General features: G+C 32.6%; 1 protein-coding gene across 1 annotated transcript in view; it reads right to left on the reverse strand.

Moving 5' to 3' along the window:
• Positions 1–1,099: 1,099 nt before the first annotated feature.
• EXOC5 (exocyst complex component 5) overlaps positions 1,100–18,147 on the reverse strand; it is a 66,109-nt gene continuing 49,061 nt past the window's right edge. Inside the window, exons 13-18 of the mRNA XM_008589241.1 lie at positions 16,111–16,219; positions 11,705–11,825; positions 10,344–10,430; positions 4,289–4,397; positions 3,889–4,104; positions 1,100–3,292 (exon numbers count right to left, since the gene is read on the reverse strand). Of these exons, the coding sequence (XP_008587463.1) occupies positions 3,104–3,292; positions 3,889–4,104; positions 4,289–4,397; positions 10,344–10,430; positions 11,705–11,825; positions 16,111–16,219 (831 nt within the window). The 3' untranslated portion in view covers positions 1,100–3,103. The remainder of the gene's footprint in view (positions 3,293–3,888; positions 4,105–4,288; positions 4,398–10,343; positions 10,431–11,704; positions 11,826–16,110; positions 16,220–18,147) is intronic.

An 18,147-nucleotide genomic window follows, 5' to 3' on the forward strand; every position in this document is an offset into this window, starting at 1 on the left:
TTAGTCACCCACAAATTATGAACACACAGTTAAGCACGCCTTAGCCACATTATAAAGATGGTCACATCAAGCAGTTTTGTAGAGTTTCAGGAACCCAAATCTCTTTATCTGGATGCTTGTAAATATTCACCATCATAGGCAAGAGAAAGACATTTTAAGGAAGAAGTAAATTCTCCACTTGGAATCAATCTACTGGGTGATAATTAAATTATTTCATTGTGAGCCAGAAGGCGGGTATTCAAAAAGTAAAATATTTAAAAGTGAAAGAACAAAGAAAATAGTCGAAAATATAACATAAATTTAACCTACTTTAAATTAATTTTTTAATTTGACCTACTTTAAATGAACCTACTTTATTAGCAGCTTTTTTTAAAACCAGGAGATGCTTATTAGAACCTTTAACCAAGGTGTTCCTCAGAATGAGGTCAATAATTGTATTGGAATAATCAGATGGTCACCAGTCTAAAGATCCATCCAGCTGTTATTCTATAATTTACATAAGGACTATTCATCTACTCTGGTTGACTATCATTTCCAATATCACAATTTATAGTAACTAGACTTCCTTCTCAAACCTGTGTTCTCTATTTCATATAATATACTCAAGTTTTAGAAAAACAATTTGCAGTGTTTTAGAGCATATTTTCTGCTCTGATATACTACCTAAACATTGCATGTTAGCTTATGTGTAATTAAGGAATACTGCAAAGATTCCCTTTATTTAAATGTTGGTTAAAGTTACTAACATAAAAAGCTCCATTATTTCTACCTAAAATTTTACCATATGCATATGAAAAACATTTTACTTACGATCATCTCTTTTGAGCCATAAACTTTGGGAAAAATTTTGCAGTGGCTATAAATATGAAAAATACTTTAAAAGTCAGAATACAAAAAATGTGTACTGCCTCACACACTTTTTTTTTCTTCCTTAGAGAAAAACCATATTTTTAGGCTAAATTTCTAATCTTGGTTACATAGGCAAATATGAAAAGTAAGGAACATTTATACATTTTAAGTAAAAAATCATTTATAGAATTCAGTATGGATATCTTTAAGATGTAAAAATAGAGTAAAATTTTTTTTTTAAAAAAAGCAATTGCAGAGAATTTTTTTATTGAGCATCAATGTTAACACATTTAAATTAAGTATTCACTTATGAGTTTTCTTTGTCACTGCCCTGTCAATGGACATAATGGAAAATATTGCACAAAACTCAAGCATAGAAATAATAATTAACAAAATATCTAAGCGATGCTTTATCTTTTAAAAATTAATCCAAACAAAATAATTGGAAGCTCCTCTGATTTGGAAGTCTTAAAATGTTATCTCATGTTTTATTTGAGATTTTTTTCTTTTTTTTTTACAAATTGACACTGTACAAAGAGTTCAAATGGCCAGTAAAACTACTGCCTTAAAATTGTTGGCTTTAAGTAACAGAGGTATAATTTGAATTCACATCAGAGCTTTCTAAAATGGCAACAGTACAAGCATATGACTTTCTCTAGTGTTGAAAACCTGTTCTGGCTCTCCCTTGGCTAAGGAATAGAAAACTAGACAGCCTTCTAAAACTGCCACAATGTTCTAAAATGCTTTGACAAAAGTTGGCATACTTCAAAACCCTTGCTTACCTTGATAACACTGGGCTAAACAGAAAATGAAGAAAATTCAGTCAATAGTAACTTAAACAGTAGCTAGCTCTGGACCTGAAAGGTTTAGTAAAGTTGACGACCATTCAAAATCATTGTCAAAAGAAAAGCAGTTTTCCAAAATTAGGCCAAAAGCCTATATTAAAAAATGTCAAGAATGAATTGAACATTAAAGTTTTTCTATTCTTAGAAGACTATAAACAACATTTGGAAGCTGAAACACTACATATAATTTAGAACGCATTCTCACAGAACAAGTTTATAGGGTTTACAAAATAACGGCCTTTCTAAATTTTCACTTAATGTTTAAAATTTTGTATGTGATTTACTATGTCATCATATTAAGCCAATTCAATTAACTATATCCAAGTTAACTTCAGAAATGCCTCGAAAAACGACAATGACAGAAGCCATAGATATGAAAAGCAACCAGTCTTTGCAAAAAAGCTTATCTCTAAACTCAGAATACATAATGTTATCCATCAATTCCCAATTCCTCTTAAGATAGAACTCTACCTGCATGTTTAGCCATCCTATCGTATTCAAGTTTAACATTAAGATAGAAATCTTAAAGGACTGCTTTGTTGCTAAATATTGTCAATATTTCTCATATGCACCATTTGGACTATACCTCATTTTTTACTTCCCTTATAATATTAAAATAGTGAATAAATATGGTCCTTTATTAAGGTCCTCTACCTTATCTTAAGTGAAATATAAAATAAGGTAGTTTTATTAATTTCTTGCTAGAATTGGCTGAAAACCTATTTATCAAATAAGAAATAGTAAACTTTAAGTTTTACCCAGAAAGCAGATGTATTCTGATCCACTCCTAATATCTATATAAGACATTTCATTATTTTAGTTTAGTTTATAACATTTTTCTTGGAACAGTATTATTGTTGTACCTCAGGAAAAAATCCAATCAACCAACCACAGAAATAATGCTTAAATGTCACCTTCTGAAAGAGGCAAGAAATTCTTTAGCAAAACCTAAAATAAAATAACTTGATTAATAATTACCAGTGCTGAAAGGGTCATTAAAAATTAATGAATAATAAATACAGTTTTGCTGTATTTCACCCATTATTAATGCAAAACGGGATAGTAAAATTTTTAAATGGAATACGTTAAAGAACAAGAACCAGAATGTTGGTAACATTTCATTTGCCTTCTGACATCAACATTTTCCAAAATGAAAAGTGACATGTAGTTTTACAGAATTAGAAATTTATAAGGACAAGAATGGAATTAAAATTCACCTTGGGGGTGGAAGCAAAATACAACTAGTGGTATACAAATTCCAAATAAAATCTCAAGGGTAAGTATGGCTGCTGTTTTCTTCCAAAAAGTCATTTTTCTGTAAAATGTTGGCTGTGTCATAAGGAATCTCCTGTGCTTTCTATCAACCAAGGCCTGCTGAAGTACAACACATTTCCTTTGTAAATTCAACTTCAGCTGAAGTGTCGAGCAAGGCGGGAAGATCTATAGTCAGCACGAAGTTGTACGAAGGAATGAAGTATGTTCTTGTCCAGATTAGCAAGTTGTTCTCCTGAGCAGACTTGCTTTAAGTTATCTGGGGCAACTACCAGAAGATTGCAAAGTGCATGCAAAGTATCAAAAAGATGTAATACCATTGGAATCTGAATTGAGAGAAGGAAAAAAATTACATTGAAACAATTTCCAGTTTTATAATTAGTTTGTAAATTATCACCTACAGACTATCAGTCAGGACTTACTAGTGTGGGAGGAGTGCAATATAAGAATTTTTTAAAGCTCCTAAAGCATTAAAACCCAAAGATTTCAGTAGTTACATGAATCATCTATAATCTTTTGAAAAGATTCATATTATGTAGTTTTCTTCAATAGTAACAACCATTTATACTTTAGTGGACTAGAAATAGTTATCATTACTATAGCACTTTTCTTAATTTAAACTATAGGGGAAAATGACTTCTGAATATGTATGACATATTCAGCATTAGTCATGGATGTCAATAAGGCCAATTGAACTGCAGAACTGAAATATAACCAAATAAAATAAAACATGAAGCAAAAATGTGTTAATATTGAAAATATGATTGGAACAACACTTTTCAGGATGCGTTAGATCCATCTCACTACAATATCAACAAAAGCTGTAAACTTTTTACGAATCACTGTAAGTCAATACAGATTTTTAATGGCTTGACTTACATTCCTAAGCCTATTTACAAGTTTGATATATGTGTATACAAACCTTAAAGTCTTTGGCACACTTCCTATATTCAGCTACATCACAGATTGCTAACATGCCGCCCATACAACTGTAGGAATACTGTTGAAGATGCTCATAAATAAGTCGATGGAAACGTACTCCAAGTTCCATCAAAACTGTATCCACATTCTTCCCATCCATGGAATTTTTAATCTTCTCTACTTGTTTTCGTACATAAGCACAGACTTTTACACAGGCCTGTAAAAATTTTTCTATACTTATTATATAGAAATGTACATCAGCTTAGCTAAGGAAAAAATATAGTTTCTCATTAATCTCCAAAAAACTTGGGGCATAATAAGATACACCAATGAGAATGTAAACGAAGTACTGTATTAACAAAGCAGATATTCTTACTAGCAAATTGAATGATTTTACTCACATTAGTATATTGAATCAAAACATTGTTTTCATCTTCTGGCTTAAAATCTGTTTTCTTTTGTTCTGCAGCCAAGATATGCTTCATCTGTCCAATCATACAATTTAACGTCCTAGAGAATTGAGAACATAACATATTTGAATGATTTAGTTTAGTCTATGTTTACTTTCATTTATATTATTTATACTAAATTAAATTAAAATTATATAGTTTCATATCACCATAAAACTATCTTGCTTTGGTAAACTTTAGATTTTAGAAAAAGTAAATTCTAGGTCTTGATATCAAAGAGTTCTTGCTTTTATTATCTTCCTGCTCAAAACAGAGGGCAAAGATTCTTTGCCCAATACTTCATTTAAGGAAATCTTAAAGATCTTAGAAGTCTGTCACTAACTTATTTCCTTAACAACTAAGGATCTCCAAAGGCAAAACTATATAAACAGAATGTTTAGAAAGGTGGGAGGATAGATGGCTTAAGAAGAATGGCCAAGGTTTGGAAGAGTGGGTAGGAGAAACATGAGTCTCACAATCTAAGGACAAACAGGAGGATGAACAAGTGGTACTAAAGATCCAGCTGAGAAATGAGGGCATGGATTTGTAATGGTACCAATATATGAATCATGTGTCATTCTCCAACAGCAATCAACCACCCAGTTACAGGAATAAAAGAGACTACACTGATCCAGAGTTTAGGGTCTATAAGACAGTTGTAATTGAAGGAAATGAATTTTAAGGTAATTACAAGGGAGTAATTCAAGAGATGGAATGAGCAATTTAAGCACAATAATGAACAAAGCCAAGCTAGGAAAAGGATAATAGATTGGCGTAAGATGAGGAGATTAAGAGATAGAGGTTCTGCTGAGGGCATAAACAGGTTTATGGAGAATTAAGGAGTTGAAAAAATAGGAGATTGCAGGCAGAGAGTAGGACACTTAGGTTCCAGATTTTTGTTATCAATGATAGGGCATAGGAGTAGATCGCTAAAGTGGAGATAATTAAGAAAATGAATGGGTCACACACACGGACATGGAAATAACCTAAGACTAAAAGTTAAAAAAAAATTGTCAGATGCCCAAATCCTCAATAAACGCAGGGGACTGACATAAAAGACTGAGTAATGACAGCAATAAGAAAAGAAAGATGTGAGTTTCAAAGGCAAAGGAGTTTTAGCCTAACAGATGAATATATCTCAATATGTCTGGTCTGAAAATATCAGCAAGGATGTAAGTGAATGGTGAGCCCACCTCTTAGCCCCAGGTTACATAGGTATAGGAGAATTAGAAGGTCACACTCAAGAGACCTCCACAGACCACTGTGCCTTCTAGGTACTGACTAATGCAAAGATTTAGAGACTAAGGTTTACATGGGAAGATGAAAAGAAATTATCTAATTTATAAAGAGACACTAGGAAATATATATTTCATATACTTTTGAAAGTTTAATTCCCCAGCTCCCCCAAATGATTTTCAGATATTCTGAGGCAAAGCAAGAAGAAACAAGTTAATGTGAAGGATTTAGGTTAGGGAAACACACATTTCTTAAAAGTGGTACTTATAACATATATAATATGCATTATAATGATATTAAAGGAAGTTCTATGTATGTATAATTTCATACGGTCTGACTAAAAACAAAGGGAGACTACACATCAACAAATCGAATAATCAGAAGAAATGGGTAAACTCCTAGAAACACTCAATCTACCGAAACTCAATGATGAAGAAATAGAAAATCTAAACAGATCAGTAACAAGTAAGGAAAATTAATCAGCCATCAGAAACCTCCCAGCAAAGAAAGCCCAGGACCAGATGCCTTCACTAGTGGACTCTTCTTAGAAAAGAGTTAACACCAATCCTTTTTGAACTCTTCCAAAAAAATGAAAGAAGTGGGAACACTTCCAAACTCATTTTATGAGGCCAGCATTGCTATAATACCAAAGCCCAACAAAGGCACTACAGGACAAGAAAACTACAGGATAATAACCGTGATAAACATAGATGTAAAAATCATAAAAAAAAAAAAAGAAAGAAAAATACTAGCAAATTGAATTAAATAGTACATTAAAAGGATCATAAACCATGATCAAGCAGGATTTACCCTGGGGAGGAAGGATGGTTCAACAGACACAAATCAATAAACGTGATACTCCACATTAACAAAATGAAGAATGAAAATCATATGATCAGAAAAGAGATGCAGAAAAAGCATTTGGCAAAATTCAATATCCTTTCATGATAAAAACTCTCAATAAATTAATTGTGTAAGGAATGTACCTCAATATAATAAAGGCCATATATGACAAGCTTACAGCTAACAGCACACTCAACAGTAAAAAGCTGAAAGCTTTTCCTCTAAGATCAGGAATAAGAACAGGATCTCCACTCTCATCATTTCTATTCAAATAGTACTAGAAGTCCTAGCCAGAGAATTTAGGCAAGGAAAAAAAAAAGACATCGAAATTGGAAAGAAAGAAGTAAAATTGTCTTTGTTTGAAGATGACATGATTTTACATATAGAAAACCCTACAGACTCCATCAAAAAATTGTTGGAACTATTACGTGAATTCAGTACAGGATACAAAATCAGTGTGTCTCTATACACTAACAACAAACTACCTGAAAAAGAAATTAAGAAAACAATCCCATTAACAATAGCATCAAAGGGGCCAGCCCGGTGGCGCACTGGATGGTGCGCCGCTTGGGAAGCGCGGCGGCGCTCCCGCCCGAGGGTTCGGATCCCACATACAGACCGGTTCCCGCTCACTGGCTGAGCGAGGCGCGGGAGCAACACCGAGGGTTGCAATCCCGTTGCCGGTCCCCGGTCCAGTACGGGGGCAACGCTGAGGGTTGCGATCCTGTTGCCGGTCCCCGGTCCAGTACGGGGGCAACGCTGAGGGTTGCGATCCTGTTGCCGGTCCCCGGTCCAGTACGGGGGCAACGCTGAGGGTTGCGATCCTGTTGCCGGTCCCCGGTCCAGTACGGGGGCAACGCTGAGGGTTGCGATCCTGTGCTGGACACGGAAAAAGACAAAAGACAAAAAAAAAAAAACAAAAAAAAAACAATAGCATCAAAAAGAATAAAATAGTTACGATTTAACATACCCAAGGAAGTAAAAGACTTGTACACTAAAACTATAAAATATTTCTGAAAGAAATTAAAGAAGGCATAAATAGATGGAAACACATCCTACTTTCATGGATGGGAAGAATTAATAATGTCCATAATATCTAAAGCAATCTATAGATCTGATGCATTCCCTATCAAAGTTCCAATGGCATTTTTCACAGAAATAGAAAAAGCCATCCTAAAATTCATATGAAATAAAGCCATCTTGAGCATGGAGAATAAAACTAGAGACATCATACCTCCTGATTTCAAAATAAATTACAAACTAATTAAAATAGAATGTAAAATAGAATAGTAATTAAAATAGAATGGCATTGGCATTAAAACAGACATACAGACGAATGGAATAAAATAGGGAGCCCAGAACAGACCAATAAATAAATCCATGCATTTATGGTCAATGAATTTTCCACAAGAGTGCAAAGAACACACATGGGGAAAAGACAGTCTCTTCAATAAATGGTGTTGGGAAAACTGAATATCCACATGCAGAAAAATGAAACTGGACCCTTATCTGTCACCATATATAAAAACTCAACTCAAAAAGGATTAAAGATTTTAACATGAGACCTAAAACTGTAAAACTACTAGAAGAAAATACAGAAAAAAGCTTCTTGACATTGGTTTGGCAATGACTGTTTGGTCACGGCCCCAAAAGCACAGGCAACAAACACAAAGTAGAAAAGTGAGACTGCATAAAACTAAAGAGTTTCTGCACAGCAAAGGAAACCACCAACAGAATGATGAGATAACCTAAGGGATGGGAGAAAATATTTGCAAACCATACACCTGATACGGGGTTAATATCCAAAATATATAAGGAACTCAATAGCAAAAACAATCACAAAAAAGGAGAAGAACCTGAATAGACATTTCTCAAAAGACTATTTACTAATGGCCAATAGGTATATGAAAAGGTGCTCAACATCACTAGTCATAAGGGAAATGCAAATCAAAAACATAATGAGATATCATCTCACACCTGTTAGGATGGTTATTGTCAAAAAGAAAAGAGACAAGTGTTGGTGAGGGTGTGGAGAAAAGGGAATACTTGTACACTGTTGATGCGAATGTAAATTGGTATAGCCATTATAGAAAACAGTATGGAGATTCCTCAAAAAATTACAAATAGAGCTACTATATGACCCAGCAATCCCATTTCTGGGTATATATCCAAAGGAAATGAAATCATTAGCCCAAATATATCTACACTCCCATGTTCAATGCAGTATTACTCAAAATAGCCAACATACAGAATCAACCTAAGTACCTGTTTAAGAATAAATGGGTAACAAAAATGTATGGTATATTTATACAATGGAATACTGAGCCTTAAAAAGATGGAAATCTTGCCATTTGTGACAACCTAGATGAATTTGGAGGACATTATGTTGAGTGAAATAAGCCAGGCACAGAAAGACAAATACTGCATGATCTCACTTATATGGGGAATAAATATAGGCAGATGTTGGCCAAAGGGTACAAAGTGTCAGTTATTCAGGCTGAGTAAGTTCTGGAGATCTAACATGCAGTATGGTTAGTATAGTTAATAATGTATAGTTGAAACCATATAGTATGGTTACTATACTTAATAATACTATAGTTAATAATGTATACTTGAAATTTGCTGAGAGTAGATCTTAAGTGTTCTTACTACAAGAGAAAAAAATGGTAACTACATGAGGTGATGGAAATGTTAATTGGCTCTTTTTGTGGTAATCATTTCACAATGTAGACATATATCAAAACATCATACTGTATACCTTAAATATATTCAATTTTTATTTGTCAGTTACACCTTGATAAAACTGGAAAAAACAAAAGGAGAGACCAGTTTTTAGGATTCTTTTAAACCTATTCTTCAATAAACTAGTAGTTTGAGTAATTAATTCTATAATATCCTTATTTTTTCCAGTTTTATTTTTCTATTTTATTTTTTTTCCCCTTATTATCACATACTGTATGGTAGTTCTCAGTATTAGTACAAAGATCAATTCGGAGGTTAGTTGTGAGTAATTTGTTACTTATTAGTAGTAAAAATTATTTACTCTTTCATAAATTAGAGTAGATTCTAGATTACCTTTTTAATAGCACTATCACTAACTTGGATTCGAATATGCTTTCTTGAGTAGATGAGAAAGTAGAATTACAGCAAATAAAAAGATATACCTAAACCTTAGTAGCATGGGCTTTAGAATTAAAGTCCCAGCTCTACCACCACTAACTGTATGATCTTGAACAGATTATTTAATTTTTTTAAGCCTCCATTTCCTCATTTGTAAAATGAAAATAGTAGTTCCTACCTAATACATGAAATAATACACAAATGATAGTAATTCCTACCTAATACATGAGGTAAAGGTCCTTGAATTGTGCCTGGCACACAGCAAATGCCTGATAAATGGAAGCTATTATCATCATCAATAAACATAAGCCCACTGATATCTCAAAAATGGATGATGGAGACCCACTACTCTATATCATGAACAGGTAATTAACTAGTAAATATTACAAAAGTTTTTTGCACTCACTTAACAGAATTTACCTTTAAAGAATTAATACATTTATTTAAAATATTTCATACATGAGCCTTAACAATCTAAATGAAAATATAATCCTTTATGTTACACACCAGTTTTTATGAAGTCTCTAGTTTAGGAGTGTGTGGAAGATGGGGGCTTACAAAAAAAGGTTTGTAAATGAATCTGGTTTAAAAGTAAATCTAAACATACTGACTTCTAGAAAAAAAAGCTTGGGGATCTAATAAAAATAACATTCTAATAAGGATAAAAGTAATATGTAAATATAAAATCATATGTTATAGCAAGATGGTGGTATTAAGACAGAGGTTTTTCTTCTCTAAAAACTTTTTTCATACTGCTACAACAGTCAATTAAAACAATGCAAAAGAAAAAATAAAACCAGTAACTTGCCTGTCAATGCCAGTATCCAATTTCATCTCCATCTGTTCAATTATTTCTTTTTTCTTCTGAAGGCATTCAGATAACTTAGGAGAAGAGCTATTTTATATTTAAAAGGGAAAAAAAAAATCACATTAATAGCCTTATAATTTCTAAAAGTTTTTCATATGCATGTGTATATTACGTGCATTATAAATACATACATACACACACATACATTAGTTTAATTTGCTCATGAATCTAAGAAGCACATAAGTAGTAAACTATTTAGGATTTGCTGTGCCCAATTCATTATAATAGTTACACTAAAAACAATTAACCTGTTAAAAGGGAAAAAAGAGGAAGATTTAAATATCTTATTCTGATTTCTAACGAGACAACTCTTCAGAATATTTAAAACTTTGAAATTCTGGAATTATTTGGTTTCCTTTGTAACTAAATATCTGGTATGACAGTAAGAAAAGTCACCAGAGTCTTAAGAATATAGTAAATCATACTAACTAAAATTTGGAGGCTAACAGCCTACCAGTTGTATTTGGTTTTCCTAAATTTAAAAAAACCTGACAATAATATCTGCCTTCTGAATGTTACCAAAATGTCAAAAATACCCAAAATATTAAGGGATACGCCTCCCTAATAACTGTATGAATTCTCTGCTATGTGGCATAACAGCATTTTTCAAAGTGTGATTCAGGGATCACAAGTCATCTTTATCTTTGAGACTAATCTTGGCATATCAATGTTTATAACAAAATGTCTAAAATTTTATCTTTTATATGAATATTTTTTCTCGCCAATAATAGTGCTAAGCAGTTAATTTTTTACAGCATGTTCACATACAAGGGGATTTCAAAAGTTCACAGAAAGATCTGTATTGTCTTTTAATTCTATTTTTCCACAAATGTTTTTAAGTAGTCTTGTATACACTACCTTATTTAATTCTCATATGCTTTAAAGTTCACATAAATTGATATAAAGATATAAACCAAACCTTAATGACTCATCAAAATGTCCTATTAATCTCCTAAAAGTTTTTCTATGTGTTTATATTATAACAAATAGATACAAGTGGACAGTGCCTGTTGGATCTTTTAAAGGATGTCAAATTTGCTAAGCTGGAGGTCCTCTTTCACATCAGATTCATGTTTACGACAGATCAACTCTTTTCAAATACACCAAAATTAGTAACACAGTAGGAAGAGAAAATAGGAAGGCAAGGAAGAAGGAAAAGAACTTTTACTTTTTATTTTACACCTTCTGTCCTGTTTGACTTTTTCACAAACACGCATTACTTTTAAAACTTAATAAAAATACATGTAGAATATTATAAAATTCTTTGAAATATAATGAAACTCAGACACAATTTGACTAACCTTATTAGTGGCATAAGGTGATCATTAAACTGCTTGTCAAAAAGATGAAAAATAGTATTGGCCTGCTGTACAACATCCAAAAAATAGAGATTTGCATTCCTAGAATCTGAAGAAGGAATTCCTAAAATTGGAAGGCATATATATGTTAGAATCATCGTTGAAGAAATTCATCTTGGGAACAGAAAAAATAATGTGGTTTTCTATACACAACATGAATAAAAGAAAATGCTGTATTAATAAATCAGCAATGATTTTTGTGGACAGAAGAGTGAAATTAAGCTTGTCAATATCTTAACACAATTCATCTGAAGTTATTTTTATGCCCAAATTCTCACCATCTACTTAGTCTTCATGATTGCTTAGATAAACTGAAAAACCAATAAACAAACCATCTTGGACTCTACCTTCACTTTCCCTTTCCCAACTCTCTGATGCCCAATGATTCACGTGTGCCACGAATACACTTCCATCATTTTCCTTATAACCAGGCCTCTTTATCTACAATAACAGTTAAAATAATTTTCTTATTAGTCTTCCTAGTTCAAGTCTCTTTGTCTTTTATCCTATACTGCTGCCATAGTAATAATGTGCCTTAACTTATGTATTTCACTCACCATGCTCTCCATAATTTCCTCAAAAATATTCAGAATCTCCTCATTATCTACAGAGTAAATTTCTGATTTTCAGCAGGGTAATCAAGCCACTCAACATTCTGACACCCAAAAAGTCAGCGGACCTCTGCGGATTTCAGTCTCCTGCTTTTTGTAAATTCTAAAGTCCCCCTTTAGCTCTAGATGTTAGCTTCTAACCAAAACTAAAAGACATGAGAAACTAAGAAATGTGGTATATATGCACAATGAAATACTATTCCGCCATAAAACAGAATGAAATCCTGTTATTTGCACAATATGAATGAACCTGGAGGACATTATGTTAAGTGAAATAAGGCAGGCACAGAAAGACAAATGCGGAATCTAAAAAAGTTGATCTCACAGAAGTAGAGAGTAGAACAGTGGTTATCACAGGCTGGGGAGGGTAGGTGATAGAGGCTGGTTAATGGGTACAAAGTTACAGTTAGACAGGAAGAATAAGTTCTGGTGGTGAAATTCCACAGTAGGGTGACAATAGTTTATAATAATATAATGTATATTTCAAGGTAGGTAGAAGAGAAGATTTTGAAAATTATCACCAAAGAAATGATAAATGTTTAAAGTGATGGATATGCTAATTACTCTGATTTGATCATTACACAATATACACACACATTGAAATATCACCTTGTACCCGACCATAAATATGTACAATTATTACATGTCAATAATAAATCAAATAAAGCTTAAAAAAGAATCTAAGAAAAATATTCCTAGCTCAGAAAATACAAGCTTAATATCTAGAATTCTTTATAGGATAATCATTTTTTCAAAGTTTTAAAATGGAAAACAAAGATGCTCTTCCCCCAGAAAAGACAATAATACCAATAGATAAGAAAACTAAAGACTCCAACACAAGAGAAAAAATAAAATCAATACACATGTAGAAAATATTAATATTTGCTATTAATGAAAGACATGAAAATTAAGGTAACATTGGTTTATGTTTTATTAAAATTTTTAGGAAATAGTAATATTTGTACAGAAGAACTGGTACATGCACACAGGCCAGTAGCAATATAAATCGGTGGGGGAAAACTCCTTAGGAAAACAGTTTGTATCAAAATGAAAAAATAAAAAAATTGTGTATTAAATTAAAAGTATATATATGAAGGTCTTCAAAATGTTCATGGAAATATTTATATTATGTTTTAGTTCTATTTCTCCACAAATTTTTTAAAGTTCCCTCAAATGTGTGCGTGTATTTTATATATATTTGTGTGTGTGTACATACATATATGTTTTATATATATTTTAAAAAGCACACTTTGATTTGGTAATTTTACTTCTGGGATTTTATCCAAAGAAAATAATTCAAAATAAGGAAAATACTTTAAGGTCTACAATGTTCATTGCAGCATTATTTATATTACTAGAAACCTGAAAAGATACAAGATGTCTAATCACAGGGTATAGTAACCTTAGGTGTATGACAAAATTTTATGCAATCATTAGAAATAATAGCAGTGAGTCTAACTAAATAGCTGCATGGAAAATACTTATGAATAAAGGAATTTTTCCATCCTACAAGGAAATTTCCTAAGCCTTTCTAAATTGAGAATACTGCTATTAAAATAAAGATGCTAGTTTTCCATACTAGCTAAATAACAAACACTTCATATCATAGATTCAAATTCCTGTTATTTTTTATTCATTATCTTCTTTAATCTTCAAATCATTAGGTATTATTATCCCAATACAAATTACCACATTAATTCACTTGTAAATGGCAAGCAAGTACTTGACGTTAAGGGTCTGCTGTCATGAAGTTTAAAAGTGCTTACTGCATCATGAGAGTAACAATGTAAAAAAAATTATTAATAATCACAGTTAAGCCAAGGTGATTGAATTATAGCTAATTTTGGTTCAATGTTAGAAACTTTATGGAACAATACTATAAAAAATTTCCTGAGCACCTACTATGATATGTACTTTCTAGATGCTAGAGAGTAACTATGAATAAAACAGGTAAGATTCCTATTCAGAAGAACTTACATGCTATTCTCTCTACCTGAAACACTCTTTCGCCAAATATTTACTCTTTCCTTTCATTAAGCTCTCTGGTTCATGTTTCCTGAGAGAGGCCTTCCCTGACCACTCTTTCAAAAAAAGCCTTCTGTTCCAAATCCTATCCCCTACCTCCCCATTACTACTCTCTATCCCTTACCCAGTTTTATTTTTCTTTATTGCACTTCCTAATCACTTGTCTATCTTTTCCACAAGGTAAACTCCATGGTTGCAGGAGTAGGCACTTAATAAGTATGTGTTAAATGAATGAATTCTGGTGGGTGGAAGCAGACATTAATGGATAAAAATTTCATTGTGACAACTGCTATTTAAAAAAAGTTAATTCAATGATAATGAGTAACTGGGCTGGGACAGGAGGGCTACTTTAGCTAGGGTGATCAGCAAGGGCCTCTCTGAGAAAGCAATACCTTATTTGAGATCAGAAGGTTGAAAAGTCAGCCATGAAAAGAGCTGAAGGAAAGGGATTTGGGGGATGGGGAAACACCAAATGCAAAGAGCTTACGTAAGGAAAAAGAATGAAGGCCAGAGTGACTGGGGCAGTGAGGGGAAATGCAATACGAGATGTGAATGAATACAGAAGAAGCAAGATCAAAAGTCATGCTTTTGTAAAGAATTTGTTTTTTCCCCCTCTCAGAGTAACAGGAAGCCACTAAAGGGTCTTAAAGAAGGAAATAATAATTAAACTGACTGTTACGTGAAGTCAGTAATTAGGAGAGGCAAGGATAAACAACAGAGAGACCAGTTTACCATCCGACAAGAGATGATAGTGTTTAAAATAGGGTGGCATTAGCGGAGATATACAAAAGTAGATGATTTTGAGTGATGTTTGAAAGTATATTGACAGGATTTGCTAATGAAGTGGCTATGAGAGTTGATGCAAAGGAAGAATTAAGGCAACTCCTGGGCTTAGGTCTTGAGCAAGTGGTATATAGTAATGTCTTAAGTACGTGGAGGAGAATGGGAGAGGAACAGATTTAGGGGAAGGATAAAGAGTTTCATTTAATTAAGTTTGAGATGCCCACTGAACAGGTGAAGTCAGATGGACAACAGGATTAGTGAAAATGGAATTCAGGAAAGAGGTCATTATTATACTATTAACACTAACTAGTAAGCCCAAAAGAACAAAAGCAAAAGCAAATTTTAATAGGAATATATTCCTTTGCAGGCTTATTTTTAAATATTTTCCTTTCTAAACCTTAATTCCCCAACCAAGATTGTTCTCACCATTTCTTTTTTTTAATTTTTTTTATTTTTTTTTTATTTTGTCAATATACACTGTATATGATTATTATGGCCCATCACCGACACCTCCCTCCCTCCTCCTGTTCTCACCATTTCTTTTTTTTAATTTTTTTTATTTTTTTTTTATTTTGTCAATATACACTGTATATGATTATTATGGCCCATCACCGACACCTCCCTCCCTCCTCCTGTTCTCACCATTTCTGCTCCTTGACATTTTATAACTTTTACAGCACTGTAATATATTCTGCCATATATTGTACTAACTTAATGTAACTTATTATCCTACTCTATTGGATATGAACAAGGACAGAGCTCTGTCTTTCTACAGCTTTCAGCACCTGGCAAATCGATGCATTACAGAAGCTCAAAATTCACTGCAATTAACTGAATTCGACATATAGAGATGATTATATATAAAACAACATTATGCATATAGTTTAATCAAGCAGAATTTAACACAAAGTATAACACAAATATACTTACCAGCAAGTCCTGTTTCTAAAGCATAATCAATATGCTCAATACATAAAAATTCCACAAGAATGGTAAAAATTCTAAAGGCATTCCTTGGTAAATCAGAAGGATCAGAGAGCTATAAAGAAAAAAAACAAATATCATGACTCCTCAAGTCTACCTATTAAAAAAAACATTTTTTTTTTAACAATCAATCTTATATAAGACATTGTATTTCAGGTATCAAAATGATAATTCACATCCCTCCCACAAACAACAACAGTGTTCCATATTTATCTGTAACTCCCCTGGCTGAGAGTAAAGTTTTTCAAACTTGAACTGCAATTCATTAGCAGAATCCAAGTATACTTTCATGAAATAATGCACATACAACCTGTACAAACACACATGTATACACATATATATATATATAATACATGTGGATACTAGGCTACCACGTAAAATGCATTTCTAATTGTGAGTCATGGTCAAAGAGGTTTGAGAGCCACTGACTGAACAAGGGCTATTCCAGTAAAACTCAAAACAAAAAAGGATTCTTTATTTCATCAGGGAGTCAAGATGGAGAAATCAATAAATGCACTATAAAATATGTCAGGCTCAAATCCTAGCTTTATCATTTCCTCACTGACTGAAATTTGAGATGTTACTTAACCCCATCAAGTCTCAATTTCTTCATTTGTAAGATGGTAATAATATTAATAGTACATTTTAGCCTTGAGGTGAGAATAAAATAGAAAAATAAATGTAAAGTTTTTTTAGCACAGTATTTGGCACACTGTAAGCTCACAATGTTCATTTTGATGCTACTGCTACCCACAAACTACTTAGTAAAGAATTATTAGTTGTTGAGGCCAAGAAAATGAAATCCCTCACAAAAAGTTAGAAAATTACTCTCAAATTCTTATGTTTTCTATATTATTCTACATATTATGTATTATATTATATATTATGTATCATATATTATATTACATATTATATTATATATTATTCTCTATATTCTAAGTTGATTTTTGCCTTTGTCAAACCTATTTATAGTCTCCATTCATGTACCCTCTCAGGGTAATACTTACTATCATATGTATAAAACTGGGAGATGATGAAGAATTCCATAACCCACTTTAAACCCCACTGGTTATAAATACTGATTTGGTATTATTCAACTCCATTCCTAGTCCTTTTAATGACTGCCCCAAGCTTTACCCCTCATCAGTCTCTCTCTCTACATCCTCACCCTCCTCCTTTGCTCACTGATGCTCAACAGATACCCTTACCTTCTTCACAGGCCATAAAGAATAAATCCAATTTCTCACCCTCTTCCTGTTTACATCCAAATGTCCATGCATAATACACAGAAGAGGTACACAGAAAAGTGGTTAAGGATAGAGAGGACTTGAACAACACAACTGACTGTACCTAACTGACATTTACAGAATACTCCACCCAACAACATAAGGATATACATTCTTATTAAGTGCACATAAATGGACCAAGATGGACCGTATTTTGGGCTAAAATATGTCTTCGTAAATTTAAAAAGGATTCACACCACACAAGGTATGTCTTCTAACCACAATGGAATCAAATTAGAAATCAATAACAGAAAGATAGCTAACAAATCCCCAAGTATTTGGAAACTAAGCACAATTTTAAATCACTCTTTGGTCAAAATAAATCAAAAGAGAAATTTAAAAGTATTTTGAACTGAATAAAAACAAAACACGACATACCAAAATTTTTGGTATGCAGCTAAAGCAGTGCTTAGATGAAAACTTCTATGATTAAATGCTTATATTAGAAAAGAAGACAGTCTCAAATCCATGACCTCAGTTTCTACTTCCAACTAGAGAAAGGCAAATGAAACCCAAGTAAGTAGAAGAAAAGAAGTAATAAAGAGTAGAAGTTGATGAAATACAAAACAGAAAAACAATAAAAAAAAATTTATGAAACCAAAAACTGGTTCTTTGAGAAAAAATCAATAAAACTAATAAACTTTTAGCCATGTTGATCAAAGAAAGATGCTGCAAATTACCAATGTCAGGAATGAAG

The sequence above is a fragment of the Galeopterus variegatus genome, unplaced genomic scaffold (assembly GCF_000696425.1).
Source record: "Galeopterus variegatus unplaced genomic scaffold, G_variegatus-3.0.2 Scaffold135, whole genome shotgun sequence".
NCBI lineage: Eukaryota > Metazoa > Chordata > Mammalia > Dermoptera > Cynocephalidae > Galeopterus > Galeopterus variegatus.